Raw genomic sequence first — 26,184 nt, forward strand, 5'->3', positions numbered from 1 at the left:
CAAGAGGGCTAGATACTGATCCATCTCTAAATCAGAAAACATGCCCTAGCTGGGTGACTCGGTTGGTTGGAGCACCTTCCCACGCACCAGGAGGCTGCAAGTTCAGTCCCTGGTTGGGGTGCACGCCTAGGTTTCCGGTTTGATCCCTAGTTGGGGCTCGTGCAAGAGGCGACTGATCGATGTTTCTCCCTCACATCGATGTTTCTCTCTCCCTCCCTCTTTCTACATATCCCCTGGTATAAATTAAAAAAAATCAGAGGCAGAGGAACATACCTTGTGTCTCCAGGCCACAGAGCTGCCCCACCAAGCACCATGTAGCCAAGTGCCAATGAGAACACACATGTCAGCCTGGACCCCAGAAACTGTACCCAGAGGAGCCTGAACATACTGGACCCTGTCTGTTCTCTCAGATTCACCAATTCACACTTCCCTGGAAGGGGAAAACAGGCTGGAAGTTGTTGTTTTTTTTCTTTCTTCTGGGGATGTCCCTCCGTGTGGAAACACTAAGAATGGGAATGAGGGCTCCAGCCTACATCTCAAACTGTGAGTCTGGCCAAGCTAAGGAAGGGAAGAGATTTCAATTGGAGCAGAGTTTTGAGTTTTAAAATTTTACTGGACTTTTTAAGCACAAAATAATAATCCTCTTTTATAACTAAGAAAGAAAGAAAAAACTGTAAATTCTACCTGTGAATTGAAAGATAAGAGTTTCTGGGACAGTCATGAGAAAAAAAATAATGCTTCCCTCTGCTTGCACACTGCCAGTTCCAACGTGTTCCATAAACTAAATAAACCATGTCTAAGGTCTTTGACATGGACAACTGGCCATATGGTAGTGTCATTTCAAAAGTAGGAAAAATTTGGAGGCAATTTTCAGCTACGCTGAAGGACATGTTAAGACGGATGCCCATCAGACATTCAAGTGGTTATGTTGAGTAGGCTGGCGTTCTGGAGAGAGGACAAGGCTGGAGTGAGGAATTCGGGAGTCCTTGGTTTTCGGTGAGGTCTGAAACCTAAGACTGGATGAGATCAACTAGGGAGTATTCCAAAGAGAAAATTTTCCAGGATGAGCCATGGGGCACCAACAGCTCCCAATCTAGAGGAGAGAGTATCCAGAAAAGAGAGGAGGAAAACACAGGAGATGCGGAGTCAGGGAAGCCAACTAAAAACCGTATAATCTTTGCAGAAGTTTTGGTGGGACTGTAAAAGGAGGTCAGATAACTAATTAAATGTGGCCCCGTGGCAGAGTTTTAAAAAGTGAGGCTGGTGGGGAGGGAATTCCAGTTAAACATGTTAAACATGTCATACTGGGCATAGTCATTGACTTCTACTTCTCACCCAAATCATACTTACATAAAGTAATAAAGACAAAAATTCACAATGAGCCCTGGCCCACTGTGGTTCAGTGGATTGAGCACCAGCCTAAGACAAAAATTCACAATGAGCCCTGGCCCACTGTGGTTCAGTGGATTGAGCACCAGCCTGCAAGCCAAAGGGTCGCTGGTTGGATTCCCAATCAGGGCACATGCCTTGGGTTGCAGGCCCGGTCCCCAACAAGGGGTGCATGAGAGGCAACCACACATTGATGTTTCTCTCCTTCTTTCTCCCTCCCTTCCCCTCTCTAAAATAAATAAATAAAATCTTTTTTAAAAATAAACCTTATTAAAAAACAGTGAAGGAATAGGAAAGGAGGTAACAGTAAATAAGAGGTCAACAAAATTATAAAGGCTAGGAATGTAAGGAGTAGTGATAACTGACTTAACAAGCCAGAGAAGGCTGAACCCTATGTGTTGGGGTGAAGCCATCAAGAAAAGGGACCATTCTTGCCAATGTACTTCAGGAAGGCACAGAAATTGAAGAACTAGTATAAAGTCTGAGTGAGGAGCACTGTGACATGTTTCCTGACCTGGGTGGAAGCCTGCAGCAGCTGAGCCAGAGTAGGTATGAACTCAAGCACAAGGCATAGCTGAAGGCCGCTGAAAGCGGGGGGATTGGGTGAAAGTCTACACACAAGAGAGCCCAGTCCCCCTTCTCCCACACAGCCACATGGCTGCAGGCTGTAGGAAGAGAATTTCTCTGCAGTAGATGCCCCCCAGAAAGACCTGCACACAGCGGTAGCTGGAACCCAGTGGAAAAGGGAAGCCTATCATCAGGCACCTTGTATCTGTTGACAGAGCTTCCAACAAGCTCCTCAGCCCTGTCGTCAACATGAGTCAGATCTGAGGAAAGCCTCTACCAGGAAAGACAACAAAACACACAGAAAATGGAATTCTTGAGAAATGGAGATGAGGCAAGGTGTAGAGGACTCTGACAAAACAGAGATAGGGTGTTGCACAATGAAACAAGAACCACCTGACACGCTTTCCCTCCCTGCCTTATTCATCTCTGTGCTTATCACCAATTAGCATACCAAATGTTTTGCATATTTCTTGTTTATTGCCTATTTCTCCTGTAAAATATAAGCCTCCTGAGGGCTGAAATGTTTTGTTTGTTGCTGTCCCCAGCACTTGAAGTAATGCCTGACATATAGTAAATACTCCAAAAGTATATACTGAATAAATGAAGGAACAGGATTTGCTAAGAAGCATTAAAGAAAAAAATACTCTCAGAAATAAAAAAAAAACAAACATGACAGCAAATTTTAAAAGTCACAAGAATAGGCCCTGGTTGGCATAGCTCAGTGGATTGAGCGCGGGCTGCAAACCAAAGGGTTGTCAGTTCAATTCCCAGTCAGAGCACATGCCTGGGATGCGGACCAGGTCCCCAATGGGGGCCACGTGAGAGGCAACCAACCACACATTGATGTTTCTCTCTTTCTCCCTCCCTCCCCCTCTCTAAAAGTAAATAAATAAAATCTTTTTTTTTAAAGCCCCATGAATAGGAAAATAAAATAAGAGAAACTTTAGGATAGTAGCATAAAAAGTTAAGGATATAAAAAAATGGAGGAAGAAAATTAGATCAATCCACATGTCAAATATCTGAATATTAGGAATTCCAAAGGGAAATAGTGGATGGGATGATGTATTAAACAATTTCAAAAAATTCCCGAAAAGGGTGGGCAATTTTCTAGATTGAAAAAGTATGGCAGATTGTTTTCTAAAGATGCCTCCAACATTCATCTCACGTTTTTCTAAAATGTGATCTTAACATTTGTTCCCATTGAGAAAGGGGATCTATGGCCAGTCCCTTGAATCTGCAACCAGAAGCCTGTACCAATACAATGCAGTGGAAGTGACCCTGCATGAGTTTTTTAAAGCTGGGCTTACGTTTTGCTCACTAGAGCACTTGCACCTGGAGTTCTAAGATCCCGTTTAAGAAGTCCAGCTGTGCTGAGGACCCCTTACTTGAGGAAGCCAAGCCACACGGTGAGGTTACACAGTGACTTAGGTTGAAAGCCGCGGTTGAGCCTCCAGCCAGCGGTGCACCATCCCCTGCCAGCCTTGTGAACTGGCTGTCTCGGAGAGCCAGCCTTGTCAAGCCTTGAGACGACTGCAACTGCGTGAGAGATCCCAGGAGAAAGCTACAGCTGAATACTTCCTAAATTTAAGCTGCCACGTTTGGGATAGTTTGTGACACAATGGTTAACTACTGGAAAAAAGCACTACTAAGTGTTCAGCATAATAAATTGGATGGGAAGTAGGGGAGGGACCAAACACGTCAAGCATGTTGAGAAATTCAAAAACACCAGGGACAGAAACGATCTTAAAAACTTCCAGCAACAGCGCTGGCTGGTGCAGCCCAGGTGAATGGAGTGTCAGCCCGTAACCAAAGGGGTGCTGTTTCGGTCCCCAGTCCAGGCACCTATGGGAGGCAACCAATTGATGCTTCTTTCACATTGATGTTTCCCTTGCCTTTCCTCTCTCTCTAAAAAGCAATGAGAAAATGTCCTTGGGTGAAGGTTAAAAAAAAAAAAAGTAAAAAAAGATTTCTGCCTTCTGTTGCTGGCCTTCCCCATATGGCATTTTTTAAAGACAATGTGACAAGTCACTTCTCTGCCTAGAATATTCCAACAGCTGATTCCCACACCATGCAGAATAAGGCTGCAAGGGTCTCTGTTGTCTGGCCTGTCCCCTCACTCGGCAACACTACCGAACTGGCACCTCCAGGTTTTCATCACATCCTTGGGTACTCTCCCAGCTACACCCCTGCATTCCTCTCCAGGAATTCTACTGTCACCTCCAGCCAATCTCCTTGTGTCCCCATTTCCAGTCCAGGCACATGCCCCACGCACATCCTCAAGAGAGCTGTACCTATACCGTTGGCTCTTCCAGATGTGAGCTCGGTGGTCTGCATTGCTGATGTCGGTCACATCTGGGACTGCAATTTAGCTGAGACGACGAGTGATGACTTGTTAGACACAGACATGTGAGCTGCAAACTCCCTCAGAGCAGGTTGGCAGGTGACAGTCTGCGATCAGGAGAACAGGTAATATCAAAGAATTTATATGGGAGGAAATAGCCTATCATATTGAAAATGGGAGGAGACCGCCTTACACATTCGATGTTTTATTTGCATGATTGATAATCACATTTCCAACAGTGCATCAAGCATCAAGAATAAGATTATTTTTGAGTAAAAACAAAATCTTCTGGAGAGACCCTCCCACTCTCAAGTGCGCAGCTCAAATGTCCACCATGTCCAGCAGTGCAGAGAGATGGAGCTCAGAGGCAACTTCCTCCTCCCTTGAACTTCGGATCAGCCTTTCCAGGTGCTTCAGCCGTTCAGTCAGAGATGTGCCTGTTGTCTCTGACAACTGTTCTTCCCCTGCCCTTTCATTCTATATAAATGAAAAAGAAACCAAAGATAATTTTGGAATATCCATAAACCAAGATATATTCCCTTTAAATGCACAGGCTCATGTGAGAAATCTCATCTGGGGCGTGCTGGGCTCAACAAACTCCCCTCTCAGCGTCCATCACGTCGCTTTCCAGCCTCTCCCAGCACACATCCATACAGCTGGTATCAGCAGCTCATGGCATGTTTCTCTGCAGACTCCACCATGAACAACTTTCAGTGTCACTCGTTTTTATAAAGTATCATTCCGGGGGCTACAAACTACTCCATCATAGTACTGTAATTGCTTAACCAGAGTCCCACCTTTAGATATTCACTTTGTTTCAACTTTTATGCAGAATAATTAATGCTGCAGTAAATAAAATAGGATTTTTGTCATATATAGTAATATTTTACCCCCTCACCCAAGGATACTCTCTCACCCAAGGTTTTTACTGATTTTAGAGAGGAAGGGACAGAAAGAAACATCAAAGTGAGAGACAAACATCCATCAATTGCCTCCCGTAGGTTCCCTGACCAGGGATCCAACCTGCAGCCTAGATGTGTCCTGACTGCGAATCAAACCCACAACTTTTTGGTGTATGGGGACAACACTCCAACCAACTGAGCCACCCAGCCAGCGCAGTAATTTCTTTAGGGCAGAAAAGTTGTCTGCCAAGCTGATAAACAGAAACAGTATGTCATCTTAATTTGCTTTCTCCCCTATTGAAGGACTTCCAAAGCCAGTCCAGGAGCATACTTTTTACCTGTCCAGCATTAACTCACTATAATTAAAACTCTGGTTTTGCCTCTTTTACCACTGACAGAAGGCTAGTGAGCTAGAAAGACCTTGAGCTTTAGAGCAAGTCAAGTCTGGCTTTGAAAAGCAGCTCTGCCACTGACCAGCTGAACACACTTGGGTGAGGTCCTTGACTTGTGTGAACTTAACCTCCTCAGGGAAAGATGATCCCAGAAAGGGAGGTCTGGGTGATACCACGGCTTGGACAGTATGTGCTCCATGAACAGAAGACTCTCATCGCCTGTCATTCTCCTGAAGTCCTTGCTCCATGTCAGCACAGTGATGGGTTCTGTTCAGTTCTTAAGCATGTTTCAATTTCATTACTCATTCATTTCACAAGCAGAAACTCAGAATTAGTTGGGCCTCTATGACTGACAGATTAAGTTTAAGACAAGATCTAATTTAAGCTTATAATTTGTCACTCATCATATCATACAATAAATCAATCATTACTTTTATCCCAGCCATTTTATGTCTAATTCTAATATAATGCCAAATGCACTCTCTTCTCACCTGTGGACTAGGTGTGGATGTTTTCATCACAGGTGCGATAGTCTGAGGCAGAGACACCAGAGTCTGAGGAAGGTAGAGGGGAAAGGAAGTGGAATCTGTAAATGCTCCTGAGTCTTCATACAGCCACTGCTGAAGCTGATCTTCAAACCTGAAACATTTGAGCATTAGGAAGCAAAAATTTAACTGTCATTCACTTTTACTATCTCTATATGTATAAACACATACCTTAAATTGTTTAAAGCTTTGCTTTTTACTAAGGATAGAACTAAGTTGTGACATCAACTTAGTTGAGAAGCAGAAACACTTTTAAAAAAATCCTATCTTTAATTTATAAACCCAATTTATACTTAATGAGAAAGGTAGCATTTATCGAAAATCAATTGTTTTTATATGTTACTTAACAGGACTCGTAATTCTCTCATTTGCTTTATTTTCTCTGGCTTATTTTGAACTTTTGTGTCTCTAATTCTTATCTCTTGATGGGTTATCCAAATGTATGGATTGCTGCTTACAGTTTAAAATTAACTCAATATCCTACCACCTCTAAATTCTAGAGCTGTCCTCTCCATACACATTTCAAGAAAGACAAACTGGTTCAACTGCTTAAATTATACAGACCCAGAAAAATCTACTTTTAGAAATGATACGTTAACTCACTCTTCCACCACATATTTATCAAGCCCCCAACACACACCAGGCACCACTCTAGGTACCAGGGATACAGCACTGAAAACAGACAAGGAAAAGGTCTAAACAGCTTATACTTAGAGGGGGACAGGCAGGGGACACATCACAAGGGAAATGTGGTCTGAAGACAAGAAAGACAAAGCAAAGACATGGAGACAGACAGGGCTGGGAGAATGGGTAAGGAGGCCTTTCTAAGAAGTAATATTTGAGCAGAGACTGGAAGTGAGTGCAAGGTGAGCCATGGGGATGTCAGGGGGTGGCTGTGGAGCCCCAGACAAAAGGAGCAAGGAGTGCAAAGGCCCAACTATACACTGCCCAGCATGCTGAAGGAGCAGAGGTCAGAAAGGAAATGGGAAGCAGAGCACATAAAGCCTTGCCCACCTCATAAGGATTCTGCCTTTGAATTGGAGTGAAAAGAAGCCACAGGAATGTTGTGAGCAAAGAAGTAATATGACCTCTGCCTCACACCTGAAAGGCTCACCCAGGGTCAGCTGAGACTAGACTACGGCCTACTGCGAAAATGGTCCAATTCCGTGTGTGTGTGTGTGTGTGTGTGTGTGTGTGTGAGATCTATTTATTTAAATATATCTATTTACTTATTTATTTTTAGAAGGGGGAAAGGGAAGAGAAGAGAGGGAGAGAAACATCGATGTGTGGTTGCCTCTTGCACATCTGCTATTGGGGATCTGGCCCATAACCCAGGCATGTGCTCTAGACTGGGAATTGAACCGGTGACCCTTTGATTCACAAGCTGGCACTCAATCCACTGAGCCACATTAGCCCGGGCCCGAATATATTTTGAATAGAGCCAATAGGAGTTGTGGACGGACGAGATGTGGAGGGATGATTCCAACGCATTCAGCCTGGGCAGCTGGAAGGATGGCACTGCTTTCCACTGAGAAGACCACTTTTGGGGGGAAATTGGGAACTGGATTTGGGATGTTAGCTTTGAGATGGCTACCAAAAAGCACCAGGAGCGCCGGACTGCAAAGCAAAGGGTCACTAGTTCGATTCCCAGCAGGGCACATGCCTGGATTGCAGGCCCAGTCCCCAGTAGGGGGCACATGAGAGGCAACCATACATTGATCTCTCTCCTTGTCTTTTTCCCTCTCCCCCTCTCTCTAAAAATAAATAAATAACATTTTTTAATGTTATTTATGTTAAAAATGTTATATATGTTAAAAAAAAAAAAGAAGCAGTAGGATACTCAAATCTAGAGTTCAGAGAAAAACCCAAGGTTTGAGATCTGTATCTGGAGTTGTTGGAATATTTATGTTATTTGACAACCCATGAAACTGAAGTACAGATATCAGAGACGTAAGGTCTAGAGAGTGAGGGAGGGGGAGTCAGGGGAAGAGGCAGAACCAGGAGACATGGGCTAGGGATTATAGCCGGAGGAGCAGGAGAGGGACTAAGGGCATCCTGGGAGCCCCCAGAGGGGTAAGAGAGAGACTAAGGGCATCCTGGGAGGCAGGAAGGAAGGAGTAAAGGTGTGGAATGGTACTGGGGACTGGGGTTCACGGTCAGTTCAGCTGTGTGGGGGCTGCAGTGATCCCAACCAGAGTGGATATGGGGGGCAAAAAGGGGCTACAGGAAAGACGGGAAAAGAGAACTGGAGCAGTGAGAATCACTGTTTCTCAGGGGTTTACTGTAAAAAGAGCAGAAACACAAGGGTGGGGACTAGAGAGGGAAATGAGGTCAAGATAGGGAGAAATGCCAGAAGGATGACTTTCAAGCACGAAAAAGCTTAAGGACACAATGAGCAGAGGGGAGCGGGCTTCACCTCTTGCTCTCCTCTTTCTCCAGTAGCAGACTGCTGGACAGACACTGAACCAGAAGCTCCTGAGCAGAGGCTCCGCGCATCAGATCCTCCGTGCTGGGAACCTGCGCTCCTCGGCCATGCTCTGCATTCCTCTTCCCATTCAGGTGCACTTGAAGCAATGGAGTGGCAAACTTGTTTGCAGAAGGATGAGAAGATTTTGTTCCCAAACTGTAAGTACATGTTTTGAAATGCTTATAGTCAGGAAAGAGGGAGAAAGGGATTCCTCAGGAGTGAGACCCACCCCTTCCTGCTCCCAGCTTCCCCCATGGTCAGGGCTTCTGTCGGGTTGGGTGCAGGGCTCCGAGGGAGTGCAGCCTCTGCCTTAGGGGAGCTTCCAGTCTCCTGGGCAGCTGGGCCCTCGAAACAGTCCTACTCTGAGTTTTACTTCCCATCCCTGGATTACCAACAGGTCTCTATTCCCCCTTATTATTAGCAAGGTTCTATTAGCTGTTAAGTCCTTCTAGAACTAATGTTTACAAAGAGACAGTGGGGTGCTTTTTCTAAACAGATGCCAATGTCTGTCCTCTCCCCACTAATTCGACGTGGTACTTTTGTCACATATGGTTGTGTCTGGACTTTTTATTCGGATCCACCTGCCTACTGTAACTTTACTATTATGTCCTGACATCAGGCAGAGCAATCCTTTCTTGTTATTCTTATTCGAAATATTCTCAGCAGTCACTACACATTTTCTCATCCTGATAAATTTGATTATCTATTTTTGGGTTTTACTAGAAATGCCCTGACTTCATAGTTTGGAACTGACTTTATAGTACTGCACCCTCTCATCGGCAGGGGAGCCTGCCTCTCATTACTCAGGTTTTCTCTGCACATTTAGGGCCCTGCAAGTCCCCTTAACAGGGGTTCGGTGCCTCTCCTGGTCAGTCTGTGCTCGTGCTACAGGTCTGTGGCTGCTGTGAAAGAGACTTTTTGTACCTCGAAGGTCGATCTTTCCAATCACCTTTCTGAACTCTGAATGATTCTAAAGGTGCAACTGCTGATTATCTTCAACTGACAATTTTACTGCCTGGAAATGACCGCTTCTCCTCCCTTTCAATATTTATGCCCTCTGTATCCCCGTGTGCAGGGTTTCCAGGACAACAGTAAACAGCAGTGACATCAGGGGCAGCTCAGGCTGGTTTGGACTTCAGTGTTCCGAATGTTTTACCAAGAAGCAACTTTTTTTGTGTGGCAGTTTTGTGACGGACAACCTTATCAAGCAAAAAAAAAATGTTTACCCAACTTTGATAAAAAATTTTATCAGGAATGAGTATAAATTTGGGGGGGCAGGAATAGATATAAATTTAGGAAAAGCATTTCAACAACTACTAAAATGATCACTTATTTTTCTGTAATGGCACCAAATTACATGAATAGATTTCTCTTGTTGATACTGTTTATCCTGGGATAAAGCCTACTTGTGAAATTTTTTACATATTGCAAGACTACATGTACTATAACATTTTATTTATATATTTGAACCAGGCTGGTGAGATGTCAGCTTTCTTTTGTCTGCACTCTCCCAGTTATGTTATGATTCCAGGGTCAGTTTCATCTGATGAATGAAGTGAGATGCTTGCTGGTTTTGGTCAAGAACAGGTTCTATTACGCGGGAGTGATTTGTTCTTCAAGTATGTCAGAATCTGCCCACACCAGACTGGATTTCGTGTACCGGATATGAATTTCTGTCTGTGTACCTCGGAAGAGAATAACACGGTTTGCTCTGTGAGGTAGAGGGACGACAGAAACACACAATGAACACAAATCTCACCACCCCTGATGCAGCTGGAGCTCCTTCTGTGTCTGCATTCTGGCTTGTTCCCATGACAAAGGAACGTCATATATTTTCAGATGGTTTTTAAAAAAATATACATATATCTGACCATCTTCACTCAGTGCCTCTGAGAAAACAATATAAAAACAAAGAATATCGAAAGAGCAAGAGGTAAACACCTGATATTTGCTTACATTCACTGATTTAAGAACAAGTCCCTCTAATTAAAGTCATGTAATTACGTGACTCCCAATTGAGCCAAACATGCTCCAAGTGTCTGTAGGTCATTCAAGGTTCAGACAGGCTCATGCGCAGACTGTGGTATGGTCAGTACAACTACTCAGATCTACAACAAAATTGTCTCCAACTTAGAACCAGCCTAGGGAGCCCGTTTCAGGGGGGTGAGTCCTGGCTCTCCTGCAACTCTTAGCTCTTCCCAATGTTTACAAGCCCCTTCCAGTCACTGGCCTAAAGCGGGGAGTCCTAAGGAAAGGAAGGGTGATGGCCCACAGAAAAAGGAACAAACATCAAGTAAACTTCTTTCTTTGCTGAAATCGGACTAGTCAAGTCTCATGAGGATCCCGGCCCCAAAGTGATACACGCTAACTACCTGACGTGACAGGAAGCCTGGGGGGTGTCCAGTCCCTCAGCTTGTGGTTGATGCACAAGGCAATGACGTCGTCCCAGGGGATCTCGGCAACCGAAGGCCCTGCCCCCAAGCCAGAGGAGGGGCTCTTGCTCTTCCACCTGCCATATGTTCTTCGGAGCAGGTTCTCCACCTGGGACTGGAGGACAGGCTGCGTCTGGCGAGAGCTGGGGATCTGGGAGGTATACTGGATGACCATGGAGCACACAGGAAGCCAGGGAGCTGGAAAGAAAGCACCTTGTGAGTCACAGGGTTTGGCCAATGTACAGGGGGAAATCTATGTGAAATGGTCCCCACTCCATATGAATTTAGGAGAAGGTAACTGTGTAGATGAGAAGTCTGTTCTCAAATCTAAATACAATAAATCATGCCTGTTCAGGAACGAGCATCTCTCTCCCCATGTCCCAACAAGGGACCCAGTCTCCCGAGACAAAACTCACAACTAAGGGTCCCTCCGCCCCAAGAGGCTCCGATTGTACAGTCCCAGGAATCTGCATTTTAACAAGGACCCAGGTGAGGATGGTACATGAGGTCTTGACTTCTCTTAGGAAACCCTGAACTCGCTCACAGCACAGAGGGTTTGCACTGTATACTTTGCTTCCCTGTGGGTTCTTTTCAGTAATGACCATCCATTAGACCTGCTGAAGGTCAAACCCTGAAATTTAGAGGGGCACCTGTTCCATGCGGCCCAAAGGAAAGTGGCCCTCGTAGGGCCCCGTGCTGTGCCACATAAGCAGAAAACAGCCTCCTTCCATTTTACCAGCATCAACAAGGGAAGGGGCAGCATCCATGACCAGCCCAGGGGACCTGGAGAATGCAACAGAACAGTCCAAACGCTTCAGCGGGCACAGCCAGAGCCACAACAGAGGCTTCACAAAGAAGGAACACTGGCTTCCAGTCAGTGCTGAGTGCCGTGGCCTAAGCAGACCCAGCAGTGTGCAGACAGGACTGCACGATCCCCATATTCTTTACCCCCATACCCCACGGTGCAGGCAGGATGGGACCTGCCATCCATTCAGAAACTCAGGACCTTGGGGTCATTGCTCCCCCAACAGCGCAGGCCACCTTCCCTCTGGGGCAAGCAGATACCCACAGACTACTTTGTTGGTGGAAAAGGACCAACAATCACTTTACAAAAACCCTAGCTCATTCTGACTCCTAAACCCAAAGGCAGGGGCAGGTGGGTGCAGAATGGAGAAAGGGGGCACAGAGTGGAGGGCATAAGAACCTCACACCAGTGCCCAGTACCTGCCAGACTATCACTACAGTAAGAACAAAAACAGGTAATCTCAGCTGCCTCTACACTCAGCCCACACCAGCACCCCTCAGCACTAGCACTTACCCCCCGGGGGTGGAAGGTCCATCTGCGGAAGCTGAAAGCCCAGCACAGCCTGTTTCAGCCAGGCCAGGTGCTCCGGGGCATTCCAGTGAAGGTGAGGAAGCAGCTGACTGCCCCCTGCCTCGGCAAACTCGGTGACAGGCCAGGACAGGTCACAGAGCTGCTCTGAGGACACCACAGAAGCCAGGAAGTACAGCACACTGTTGAACAGCTCGATGATGGCACCAGGCTCCTGCGAGGCCAGGCCTCCCAGCCGCCTCTCTCTTCTGTCATGGAAAAACCGGCTGCTAAACTCACGGCTAACCCCATCTTCCACATACTGAATGAGGGTCTGGCAGGAAAGGTCCAGGGCACAGGGGCAGCAGGAGACCAGCCACTGCACGGCCTGTGAAACCTGAGAAGCCAAGACAGTTGGAAAAGACTTGGTTAATCAAGTCAGGCTGTTTTTCAGAAGGAGCTTCCTGAAGGTGCTCCGCCCACAGCTGCCACAGCAGGTGCCACGAGAGCACCAGCTGCTTGTCCATGCTGGGAAGGGGAGCAAAAGCTTCTGCTGCAGTGGAGTTTGGCCTCCTATCGCCCTGGAGACCTACACAGCAGGGATCCTAGGAGAGGGGTTCTGAGTCCCACCCTACCCCAAGGTGGGGCCACAGGATCACCTACAGGAAGGGCTTGGGCCTGGAGGAAACCAGCCCTGCACTTCCTCTTCACCTTGCAGGCAGGAAAACACATATTCCAGTTCTTAGAAGAACTAACCTGGATGCTTTCGCATCCCACAGTTATCTTTCTTCCTATAGTTACTCTTATTTAATTCCTGGCACTTCTTTCCCTAACTGTAACTGTCAGCACAGACTTTTTTTTTTTAATTCTCATCCGAGGATATGTTTATTGATTTTTTTTAGAGAGAAGGGGAAGGGGGGAGAGAGAAAGAGAGGGAGGGAGGGAGGGGTGAGGGTGAGAGAGAGAGAGAGAGATCGAGATCAATTTGTTGTTCCACTTATTTATGCATCCATTGGTTGACTCTTGTACGTGCCCTGACCAGGGATCGAGTCTGCAACCTTTCGGTGCGGCACTCCAGCCAGCTGAACCCTCTGGCCAGGGCCAGACTTCCTTTTTTATTTTAAGGGAACTTCTGATAACATTATTTCTTCATATATTCCAAGAACCACCACCCTACAAAAGTAATTTATATAGCTGACCTCTGGATGTAAGACATGAATGGTCATATTTTAAATCTGTAACTATATAAAACCTCTAAAAAATTACATTAACAATTTAATTTTTTTTTAGAAACAGGATTATGGGAAAATTTTATGTTTTATTTTTATTTCTGCTTATGTTTTTAGGTTACCTTTCAAGAATAAAATTAAAAATGCAAGCAACAATATAACTAAAATTCAATATAGAGCAAAAAGGGAAAAACTGAAATACACAGTTAAGACCTTTAAAAATGATGAAACTTTACCTTGTTTGTGCCTTGCAAATCATTAATGGAATCAGGAATCTCAATAACAGTATAATCCGAAATCAGCTTAGCTGAAACCAAATCCTGTAGCATCAGACCTTGGAAAGAAACAGATGGAAGTCACCTGTCTTCTGCTCAGCCTGCATATGAGTGAACACATCTCACTTCACAGACCCCGCCCAGCCCTGCTCCCAGTCACCATAGTGGCTGCTGTCCCCTGACTCCCGACATCGCATTGCCAGCACTTCCTCAGACCCGGGGCTCGACCCATTTATGGAACATGCTGGTTCATAAACGAGACTGTCTTCACAAACCATCTTCCACTTCCTTCTCCATGGTGTCCCCTCCCAGGCTGGGCACAAGAACCACCAGTGGCAGCGCAGGCTGGAAAGGCTTGGCCTGCAGGAGCTGCTTGAGCTGCAACAGTGCGGACAGCCAGTACACGTCCTCCTCTGCCAGGTCCTCGCCTTTCAATTTGGGGGCAAGCAGCAGCATGAGCCCACTGGCTCCGAGAAGCTCCTTCTGTGTCTCCGCAGCATCGAGGGCACTGTCACTGAGAGCACCGTGGGCTACCTGGAACAGCAACCAGACCATCAAGATGGACACACCAAGGGACAAATCAACAGTGAACATCAGCCCCAGAGTGAGCTCAGCCAAACTGTACGGCACTTTGGGCCAGCCCCGCTCCACGAGGCCATGAATTGTAGAAATAGAAACAGCCAGGTCAACAGATAATTCATCCTCCAGCTAGAACTGTGTTTGAGAACATTACTTTCACCTTAACAGTTACCCTTAAACAGTCATAAAAACAGTTAAGCCCATCCCATAATGACAAAAAGGAGGGAAAGCAAGCCATCAGCAACCTATTTCTAGAAAATAGCGTGGAGATGGGGACAATCATTGAGTTGGTCAAGCAGAGGAAGCTACACCTGAATGGCTATGGATATGGTGTGAAAGGACCCAGGCCAGAGCATCCATGCAAAAAGCCCAGAGCACCCATGCCTTGTGGCACCAAGAGCCAGAGACCAGGTTCAGGGCCTGGAGGGATGAGTCACAGGCACAGCAGTGGCCCTACTGGTCATTAAGGAAATTTCTAATAACACCCACCTGCAGGTGTCCTTTAAGTGTAACATGTACCCTAGGCAGGGGTCTGTCCCATCCTGAGAAGCCCCAGATACAGGAGCATCCCCGGGCACAGGGGAGGGTACTTGGCTCTGGCTACCCCATACCTTACACTGAGAGTACCAGCAGGAGTACTGTAGAAGTACTGTAGGAGACACGACGAGGCCTGTCCAGAGAAACCGAACAGCCCAGGGGACAGATACCCAGATCCTGACATTTGGAGGTTCCCTCACAAAGGATGGCTTCCATTCAGTTACCCTATACCCCCCCGCAAATACAGAGCTTATGGCCAGCCTTTCAGGGCCTCGCTCAAGTATATGGCAGACAGCCTCAAAAAAGGTGTCTGAAGAGAGCCTCCAGCACACGAGACTATAACTACAAACAAAAAGAAACCCAAAGGAAACAGATAATACATTGAACATAAGAAAACTTAGAAAAAATCCTAATTTCCTCAGAGACATAATATTATACATCCAAAAAACAGTCACAAGGTGATATATCAAGTAAGGATAAGAAAAGGAAATGAGTGACTTCTGGCCAAGATGGAGATATAGGTAGATACACTTTGCCTCCTCTCACAAACAAAAGGAGGACAACAACAAATTTAAAAACAAAAAATAAATCAGAACTGCCAGAAAATCAAACTGTATGGAAGTCTGACAATCCAAAAGTTAAAGAAGAAACATTCACCCAGACCAGCAGGAGGAGCAGACACGGGCAGCCAGGGTGGAGAGGACTTGAGTCAAGGCAGCCACTGGAGGACTGGGGTGGGCGAGGTGGCAGCTGGCAGACGGGGCAGTCCCACATTTGTGTGCAGATAAACTGGGAGGAGCAACTGGGGAGCAAGACAGACCACGCAACCCAGAGTTCCAGAGTGGGGAAATAAAGCCTCACACCTCTGATTATAAAAACCTGTGTGGGTTGCGGTGGTGAGAGAAACTCCCGGCTTCACAAGAGAGTTCACTGGAGACACCTACAGGGTCTTAGAATGCACACGAACCCACCCACCCAGGAATCAGCACCAGCAGGGCCCAATTTGCTTGTGGATAGCAGGGGAGGTGACTGAAAGTTAGCTGAAAGCTGAGCAAGCTGTATTGTTCCCTCTGGGACCCCTCCCCAACAAACAGTGCCACAACGGCAACAAAGTACGTTGCCTCACTGGGGCAAATACCTAAGGTTCCACCCCTTATTATGTAACAGGGGCACTTAGATAAAAATATATGGATCAAAACTTAGATCAAAACTCCAAAAATAGAACTAAGAGATAAAGAGATAGCCAACCTATCAGATGCAGAGTTCAAAACACTGGTAATCAGGATGCTCACAGAAATGGTTGAGTATGGTCACAAAAAGAGGAAGAAGTCAAGGCTATGCAAAGTGAAATAAAAGAAAATGTACAAGGAACCAACAGTGACAGGAAGGAAACTAACTCAAATCAATGATTTGGAGCAGTAGGAAGAAATAAACATTCAACCAGAACACAATGAAGAAACAAGAATTCAAAAAAATGAGGAGGCTTACAAACCTCCAGGACAACTTTAAAGATTCCAAAATCTGAATCATAGGGGTGCCAGAAGGAGAAGAGAATTTGAAAACTTATTTGAAAAATAATGAAGGAGAACTTCCCCAATCTGGCAAAGGAAATAGACTTCCAGGAAATCCAGGAAGCTCAGAGAATCTTAAAGAAATTGGACCCAAGGAAGCACACACCAAGACACAACATAATTAAATTACCCAAGATTAAAGAGAAGGAAGAGAATCTTAAAAGCAGCAAGAGAAAAGGAGACAGTTACCTACAAAGGAGTTCCCATAAAACTATCAGAGGATTTCTCAAAAGAGACCTTGCAGGCAAGAAGGGGCTGTAAAGAAGTATTCCAAGTCATGAAAGGCAAGGACTTACATCCAAGATTACTCTATCCTGCAAAGCTATCATTTAGAATGGAAGGGAAGATAAAGTGCTTCCCAGATAAGGTCAAGTTAAAGGAGTTCATCATCACCAAGCCCTTATTATATGAAATGTTAAAGGGACTTACCTAAGAAAGAGAAGATCAAAAATATGAACAGTAAAATGACAACAAACTCACAATTATCAACAACCAATCTAAAAAAAACAAAAACAAAAACAAACTAAGCAACCAACTAGAACAGGAACAGAAATGGAGATCACATGGAGGGTTATCAGTGGGGAGGGAGAGAGGGGAGAATGGGGGAAAGGTACAGAGAATAAGAAGCATAAATGGCAGGTACAAAATAGACAGGGGGAGGTGAAGAATAGTATGGGAAATTGAGAAGCCAAAGAACTTATATGTGCAACCCATGGACATGAACTAAGGTGGGCAAACGCTCATGGGGGGGGGGGGTCACAGGGTGAAGGGGAATAAAGGAGAGAAAAAAATGGGACAACTGTAATGGCATAATCAATAAAATATATTTAAAAAATAAGAAAAGGAAATGAATAATATATATGAAATAAAAATGTCAATAGCATATTTGGAATATAAAGTCAAGGAAATCTCCCAGAACACAACATAAAAAAGCAAGATAGAAAACAGGATAGAAAGGATAAGAAGCTCACAGGATCGCCAGATGAAATCCAACATATGTCTAATAGAGATTCAAGAAAAAGCAGAAGAAAGAGAAGGAAAGCAATGTCATAAAGATGCGAAAACATCCCAGAGGCAACACAAGGGCCTCCAGCTTGCAAGGACCCTCAAATCCAGCACCATGAGAGCAGGAAGTTGGCACCAGGCACACCCGAATAGGTTTTCATAAGTATGGGACAGAGAGCAAGCTTCTGAAGAGAAATAAAACCAGGCCACAGAGAAAGAAACAGTAATAATCTCAGACATCTCAATAGCAACACTGCGTGCTAGGTGACAGTGAAGCAAAACCGAAAGGAAAATTACTTTCAACCCATAATTCTACAAACCTAACAAAATGAGGGTAAACCCATTTCAGACAAGCAAGGACTCGGAACATTCTCCACCTGTGTATCTTTCTACAGAAACTGGAAGATACATTCCACCAAACAGGAGACTACACCAAGAAAAAACATTGCTGCCACTGTCAATGGCAGCACCGAGTAAGTACTTGGTATGTGTCAGGTCCTGTTCTAAGAACTCTAGATATATATAATTCACTTCATTCTAAAGCTATAGGGCCTAGGGCAATCTATTTTACGTTCTCTGAGCCTCGGTTTCCCCTAAGTAAGAGTATTCATCCACAGCTGGCACAAAGACAAAGGAATTTACCCAAGTTAACAGTTACAGGTAGAGGAGCAAGACCCTGTTGGTATGGAGGCCCAGCGGCAGCCACACCCTGGACCTCCTATCGGCCCACAGAGGAGCAAGAGAGGCACTTTCTTAGAGGGAAGAGAAGGTGAAGTGACCGAGTGTTTGGAAAACTCTACTAGAATATATACAGCCCATCTGGTGGCACACTGGGGTAAAAACTGAGAGATACAGAGAAGACTACCAAGTAAGAAAATAAGGCAACTATTATTTGCAGAAAAAGGAAGAAATGTGGTCACAGAACAGTTGCTGGTTCTGGGATACAGCAGTCACACAGCCACCAAAACATGACCCCACTAAATGAGGTGCTGTAAGTGGAAAAACAAAAGAAACAAAACTCCTATAACCAAACTTCAATTTGAAAGAGTTCCAAGGACAGAGGGAACATGGACTGGGGTGTCACAGGCAGGTGACCAGGGCATGCCATGAAGGGCATTTGGTTAGGAAGAGGAGAGACCTGGGCAGTGCCAACCGTGGGGTGGAGAGCTGCCTTTCACTGAGCCCTCCCCAAGCGTGCAGCCCAGCTAGTCCTCAGGAGGCCCTGGCTGCACACCCTGAAAGGCACCATGCCCAGGTTCAGAGAGCTGGCCGGAGCAGCAGCTACCAGCACTAGGTCTGCTCAAGGCAGAAGCCCACACCTGCTGCCCTGCACTGCTGTTTTCCTAGCAAATAAGATGCACCTCTGGTTTTATTTCTGAACACAAACACTGAAATCTAAAATTCACTTATGCAGGTTTGAATCTAATGAGGAAACAGGTTCTCATTTAAACAAAAATCTCTCGGGGAACCAATTAAGGTGAGTATGATAAAAACACCTATTTTTTTAAAAAATGAGAACTTGTCACGGAAAACTGAGGACAACCTGAAAAAGGAAAAACAACTAACCTGAAATTATTGAACCAATATAATAGCTGGGATCAAGTTTAGGGAAAACTAAGGAGAATTAAAAACAATTTGTCATTTGCTAAGACCTGAAGTATCAGGAAGCTACTTGAACAAAGATGTCGGCAGTTAACAAACCATGTGAAACGCGACAGTCGCTGCACTTTTGTGGAATGCTCTGTTCCCTTCCTCTCCTGGGTTAATGGCCAGAGGCCGAGAGAGAACTCAGGGCTTCTGAATGACGTGCGGAAGAGGATGGGTGGGCGCATCTATGCACTTGTCAGGATGGTTCTGAGTTTTCACCTAACTTCTCAAAGTGGACTATGACCAGGGAAGGCCAAAGGCTCACTGTGCTCCTGGACTCCAGCCTGGCACCTCACACCAAATAGGGCCCACGGGGTGTCATCAAGACACAAGGAGGTACAGATGTGACACTTCTGAGCCTCCCACATTCTTTCAAAACCACTTCAGGTATTTGTAATTCCAGTGATGTCTAGGAGTGAGTGAAAATAAGAAAACCACAGAAGTAAACACACGAAGTGACTGTCACTCACCTTTACACACACGTTGACAAAAACTCTCTGATTCCCTTTGCTGCTGGGCGCGTTAAACAGCGCAAGTGTCTGAACCCCACCAGCATCAGGGCGTGTGTCCACCGAGTCATCACCTCCCATGAACTTGACTTTTAACCAGTTTGTTAGAATTCTGTGAATAAAAGAAAAACACACTTGCAGAAGAATCCAATTCTAAATCTAAACTCTAAAGATTTTCAGGAAAAGAAGTAAGAGAAATACTACACAGACGCAGGTCCACAGACATAAATTTTACTACAGAGTTGATCTGAACAAAACTCTGCTGGGTTCCTTATCCGGGTGAGAGGAGAGGGCACTCGTGGGACGGGTTCATTCTGGTGTGATTTAAGATTCTAAAGCACTAAGCAAAGATTCTGAGCACTGCAAAAGGTCCATAAAGCATATACACGTTTTCTAGTATCAAATTTCTCCGTCGTGAGACCTTAAGAATTCTTGGGACACACATTTCCTAATGAAGTAGCAGATCAGAAGACAGCTACTTTAAGAAATGAACCATTTAAACACTTTTAAAACACCACAAACTCTCATCTTTGCTCAGCTATCTTAGCCTACATGTGCTCCTGCTTAAAAGTACTGTGTTCAGAACCTAATTTCCTCACATATCACTGATCGGAATGTAAAAGGGTACAACCACTATGAAAAACAGTTTAGCAAATACTCAAAGACTTCAACATAGTTAACACATAACCTAGCCATTCCACGCCTAGGTATATACCCAAGAGAACTGCTAACATATGTCCACGTGAACACTTAGCACAAAAATGCAAACAACCAAAATACGCCCGTCAACTGATGAATAAAATGTGACATATTCATTCCATGGAATGTCATTCAGCCACAAGAAAAGACTGATATATTCACTACATGAATGAACCTAGGAAACATTCAAGCCGAGGGCAAGACGCCAGTCCTGAGTGCCACGCGCTGTGTGACGGCATTCGTACAGGATGCCCAGGACAGGCAGATGCACACGGACAGAAGGCAGGTTAGTGCTGCCAGGGGCTGAGGCAGGGAGGAATGGAGAGTGACCACTAACAGACACGGAGTTGCTTTCTAAGTTGAAACAAGTTCTGGAATTAGATCGTGGTGATGGCTGTACAACTCTGTGAAAATACCAAAAAACCAGTGAAATGGACACTTTAAATGGGTGAAATTTGTATGTGAATTATATCCCAATAAAGCTGTTAAAAAAATAAAGGTAACATGTTTTATAGTTGCTTTAAAAGTATGGAAACAATTTGGTTATAAGAAATAATTTCTTGGATTTCTTTTTAAAAATGCCATAGTTTTTTCCCTAAGGAAAAAAAAATGGAACTATAAGCAGATAAATTATAAACTGTCTTCCCCAAGACTCTAACATGAAGTGGACTCTAATACACCTTAGCACAGTTTTAAATAACCATCGACTCTGAAATGCATTTGGACAGACTACTGCCAAGTTTACAGAATAGAAATTTAAGTAATCTAAAGTGTCAACTTCAAATCACAGACAGACTGCCAGTCTCAGCACCAACGCATAACTACACGCCAGTGCTCCCACTGCACACGAGAGGAACACGCTGCTCTGACACCCCAGCTGCCTCTTGTGCTGCCCCACTGTCCCGCACTCTCGGGAGAAGGCACTCCACCTCCCCAGGCTGCTTTCTCAGCAACGCCCCCCCAGAGGGAGGCACTCCCTGACCTGCCAGGACTCGCTGGGGACTGCTCTTCTCCGAAGTCTGGCAACACTAGCACCAGCTTCCAAAACACATGCTCCCTTCCACCAGGGAGGTGCTCGGCCACGAGGGAAGGCAGGTCCAAGGGGGCCCACGCTGCATCACTGGAAGGGACAGAACACAGCAGGTGAGTCAATGCTTGGGCTCCAGGGAAAAAGCAGCGTGCACAGTGGGGACGTGACAAACCTCAGCAGCTGCTGGTAGAAGTGCTGGACCTTCAGCTGGTGCGCGGTCTTGTTCCTGAGCCACCGCAGCCTACAAAGAAAGGGAGAACAATGCTGTGCCCACACGAAGCCGGCAATGTGCCCACACGAGGCTGGCAACGTGCCCACAGAAGGAGCCTGATAAGTACTTACTAATGTTTTCAGTAAAAAGTAACTGGTTAGTAAATATTTCCAGGTGGGAAATACTTGGGAGACCAAGGAAACTTCTTCTGATAAATGGAAGAACCTGTTCATTCCACAGATGTCAAGCAGTATCTACCATGTGCCAGTCATGGGGGACAGCAGTGAACAGACAAAAGTCCTGCTGCCGTGGGGAGAGATGCGCCTCTGCAAGTGGATGGCCTGGTAGGTGTGTGGGCGTGCCAGAGCCTCAGAGAGAGTGGTCAGAGAAGTGGTATGTGAGCAAAGGCCTAAAGGAAGTAAGGGGAACGACCATGACGATCTCTGGGGCAGAGGCAGAAGGGTGGCCATGCCAAGGCAGGAGTGGGTGTGTGTGCAGAGCATGAGTACAGGGAGTGCAGTGGGGGACGGTGGGGTGGAGGGGGGTTGGCGAGCACTGCCATGCAAGGACTCAGAGAGCAGCAAGGGACATGAGGTGACCTGACTCAACTGCGGTGGTGAGGACACCAAGGTGTAGGGGTCAAGGGCGGAAGCCGGCAGACGGGCTGGCAGCAGAGATGGCAAGGGCAGTGCTCCAGGATGATGGGTCTGAGTCCAGGTGCATGACCTAAGCCCAGGGAGGACAGGCTGGCATCCTGGGAGCCAGGGAAGGCCCCGAGTGGGGCAGGCTGGGTGGGGATTAGGTTCTGACGCTGGTTTGGGAATGGGATCCAGGAGGCTGGGACACAGGATCCAGGAGCCTCTGTCAATGCACATGTGAAGGACAGAAAGAGACTGCCAGGGCAGGGGGCTGTGTTGGGGTCGGGGGGAAAACAGAGGGAGTAGCCACAACTCTGGGAGGAGGCTAGACCAGTGCCAAGGCTGCCATGGGTCAGAGAGGAGCCTGAGTGCCCTGCCCACACACAGTACGCCATCACCCACCCCACTTACAGATGCAGGAATGGGACCTCAGGAATCCAGGCAACTGACAATTTGTTGGAGCTGAATAACATGAAAACCCTGGAGAAGGTTTTCAGAAAAAATGTCCCGTGACCTCCCGTGACAGTCCAGGGGAGGTCAAGGAACTGCCACAAGACCCAGACGGCGCGCTGCTACAGCCCCTCCATGTCGCCCTCCCCTGGGCTCCCCACCGGGAAGCCCCTCTCAAGAGGTGACACTGGCATGGACTGAAGAGAGAGGCTGACCCTGCAGTTTTGGACAGCTCAAGCAAAGACCTGGGCAGGGCCTTGGGGAGCCGCACTTGCTCAGAGAGAATGGAAGCAGCAGCAGGGAGGGCCATGGCAAAGGGGCACAGAGGGGGCCTGGGAGAGGAGAGAGTGGAGGGTGGGAGGTGGAGTCACTAAAATGCTGCTGCAGAAGACGGAGGGAGCAGGTGTGAGTGGCGGAACAAGACAGCAGCAGAAATGACAGAGAAGCAGGAGAATACGGAGGCACAGGAAAGAGGAAGTGGGAGTAAGCCCACATTGCCCTCTGGCTCTACCAATGAGAATGGATGTGGTATATTCTTAAACTAGGAAAACAAGGGGAAAAACAGGTGATTCCAACTAAAATTCAATTATTAGGGCCCCGAGTGTTTTAAGAGGAAGAGGCATATAAATGAAATCGGGCAGAGCAACCACACGTACAGAACTGGAGGGAAAGAGCACCTACAAAAGCGTAGTCCTGCTTCTGTCTTCACGCTCGGAATCTATCTATCTTCCCTCCAAAGACACAGGTAGGGCAGGGAGGCACTTAGGAGGCACTGTGGCAAGCTGAGCGCTGACCTGGTACAGGAGATGCCCACTTTCCCTGCATGGCCCAGGTCCAGGAGGCCCTTGGCCAGATTCTCCTCAGCAATGGGACACTCGGCACTGGGCACGAGTGCCGTCAGCCGATCGTTCACGTCCACACAGCAGGGCGCTGCAGGGAAGGCCCGCATCTGGCGCCTCAGCTTCTTCCGGGCTACAACAGCTTCCCTCCACCTGCAGGACACACCAACGTATCAACACGGGGTGTGTTAAAGGTTCACCACAGGGACAAATGCCAAAAACACACTCTGGCACCACTAACACAGGAACGCATTTTTTGGCAATATGTTCGGTCTTTTTCAGCAACAGTCCTCACACTAAGAAATTAGAATTAAAACTGAAGAGGGGAAAAAAGTTTAAAAACAAAAAACCAAAAACTCAGGCAAAGGAGAGGCCTGACAGCAAATGAGTGGAGGCAAGCAAAAAAATTACCGAACTTCAGAGCTGCTCCCTCTAGAGGACCTCCCTTCCCTCTAGGGGACGAGTTCAGCAACACGGAGAGAAATACAAGAGCACAGCCTTTGGCCCAGCAAACAGCACTGACGGGGAGTAATCTCCGGACACAGGAGCACTGTGTGTACAAGGACGGTTACTGCAGTCCCCTGTCACAGCTGAAGAGAGAAACTCGTGAAAGTCCATCCACAGGGGCCTGTGACACAGCCACCACCTCCTGGCACGTGGAGGGAAGAACGTGCCCCCAGCAGTGCTGTGAACCGCAAAGAGGACAGCAGGGTGGGGGGGGGGGGGGGCGCACAAGCAGCAGCTGCTTCTGAGGAGGAAGACAGAGTCTCTCATGGGATGGAGACTCCTGGCTCACTGTGTTCCTTTTCATACGGTTGCAACTACCAAGAACACGATTACACATTTTAAATTTTACATGAACTGAATCACCATACAAAACATGTAGCACATACAGGCCCAGTCCAACACCCACGTCCTTCCATCCAGTTGAGAAACAGTCCCACGAGGCCCGGGGACCCTGCTCAGTCACACACCCTCTCACTCCCAAAAGTAACCACGATGCTGAGTGTATGTTCATTACGTCCCTTCTTTTCCTTAGGGTTACACTACTACCTATAAATCCAAAACAACCTATTTGAATAGACACTGCTCGCATGTTGTACACATCTCCCTAAGAGTCGCTCTTTTTATTACAAATTATGTTTTGCACGTAGCTATCACGTGCTTGGCTTGGTCATGGCCATCTCTGCATCTGGCGCAAAGAGTAAACAACAGAAAGCAACCTATAAATATTTCTCAAAATACAGAACTACCCCCCTGATCTAATAATTCCTTACTTACACCCTGACTTCAAACCCTTCAGGAAAGAATGTGTTACCTGTGAGTGTGTACCTGCACAACTGATCACTTCTTAAAGTAGAATCTTGGTACAAAGACTCCTGTGTGCATGGATTTTACCTGTCAGGACACAAGACTCACCTCTGGAGATACTTGCAGTAGCACTGAAGTTCCTGCAGGGTCTCCTTTGCAGTCTGGAAAATCTCCTCCCCGAGAAACAAGTCCACCAAGTGGGCACAGACGACCTCACAGCAACGCGCCATACGGATCCTCCGGTCTGTCTCCACTGCACTCCTAGGGAACAGGGCCGTCAGCACGGGGCACCCTGCACCCAGAACCCACACAAACGGAGGGCCTGCCTTAAAAGTATGAGTCCATGTCCTTTACAGCAAAATATAATTACATCTTTGCTGCAAGAGAAGCTTTAAGATTTTCATTTTACTTAATGTATAGCTGTCTGAAAAGAATCACTGTACAAGAAACACAACAGGGAAAAAAATAAATAAATAAGAGTGGCACAGGCTACTAGAGTACAGGTCCAAGGGGGAACTTGGTAGTCGTCCAGAAATAAACCTTCATCTTAGTAAAATGGTTAGAAAGTTTAGTGTTTAAGTGAGCATTAAGACATCTTCTCAGCAGCAACATCTGACGTGTGCAGTTAAAAGTGTCTCAACTGCACAGTAACTGGCAGCCTGCGGTCATACAGCGGCGGCCCTCAGAAAAACCAGCTTCCACGAGATTTTTACAACAAAATTCTACTGACCAAAAGAACAAGAACACTTCACCAAATATATTTAGTCACAGAATCAAAGTAGCATAAAAAGGCAAGACCCATTTCCAATAGTCCCCCTCTTGGGGTGAGGTGCAGCCTAAGTCTCCTGGAACCAAGGAGAACAGCACTTTACCCGCACATCAATGAGTCCGGGGTTTACTTAACTCCTAACGCCCCTTCCTGGGATTAAGAACAGACATATGTGCGTCATTTGTGAAGTCTCTTACTTACAATAAATATGGAAATAGATTCCCAATTAATGGAGATGGAAAGAAACATTATTAAACAACTCTCTCTGCCTTCCGGCCCTGTTCCCCATCCTCACTGGGAGCTGCGGTCGGCACTAAGTAGCCGTCACCTTCGGGGCTGTCGCAGGGAGCTTAAGCAGGAGGGCAGGTTTCCCCGCACAATTAAACCTCCGTCCTCCCTGAAGCGTGGCATGGAAATCAGTAAAGTTCTTAAGTGAGAGAGCTCCAAGAAATATTTTAACATATGAAACAAGAGAAGGATCTTCTGCTCAAGCTGGGTGGCTCCGGTGGTTGGAGCGTTGTTCCATACACCAAAAGGC

At 46.4% G+C, this 26,184-nt stretch overlaps 1 protein-coding gene across 2 annotated transcripts in view; it reads right to left on the reverse strand.

The window, feature by feature from the left end:
* Positions 1-4,486: 4,486 nt before the first annotated feature.
* MCM3AP (minichromosome maintenance complex component 3 associated protein) overlaps positions 4,487-26,184 on the reverse strand; it is a 47,967-nt gene continuing 26,269 nt past the window's right edge. For both annotated transcript variants that reach the window (XM_024562532.4, XM_045196694.3), the window contains exons 17-29: positions 24,986-25,138; positions 23,522-23,719; positions 21,601-21,669; positions 21,381-21,518; positions 19,661-19,811; positions 14,127-14,385; positions 13,813-13,910; positions 12,354-12,744; positions 10,976-11,233; positions 10,363-10,492; positions 8,553-8,759; positions 6,083-6,230; positions 4,487-4,774 (exon numbers count right to left, since the gene is read on the reverse strand). In XM_024562532.4, the coding sequence (XP_024418300.2) occupies positions 4,619-4,774; positions 6,083-6,230; positions 8,553-8,759; positions 10,363-10,492; positions 10,976-11,233; positions 12,354-12,744; positions 13,813-13,910; positions 14,127-14,385; positions 19,661-19,811; positions 21,381-21,518; positions 21,601-21,669; positions 23,522-23,719; positions 24,986-25,138 (2,356 nt within the window). In that variant the 3' untranslated portion in view covers positions 4,487-4,618. The remainder of the gene's footprint in view (positions 4,775-6,082; positions 6,231-8,552; positions 8,760-10,362; positions 10,493-10,975; positions 11,234-12,353; positions 12,745-13,812; positions 13,911-14,126; positions 14,386-19,660; positions 19,812-21,380; positions 21,519-21,600; positions 21,670-23,521; positions 23,720-24,985; positions 25,139-26,184) is intronic.

The sequence above is a fragment of the Desmodus rotundus genome, chromosome 2 (genome assembly GCF_022682495.2).
Source record: "Desmodus rotundus isolate HL8 chromosome 2, HLdesRot8A.1, whole genome shotgun sequence".
Lineage (NCBI taxonomy): Eukaryota > Metazoa > Chordata > Mammalia > Chiroptera > Phyllostomidae > Desmodus > Desmodus rotundus.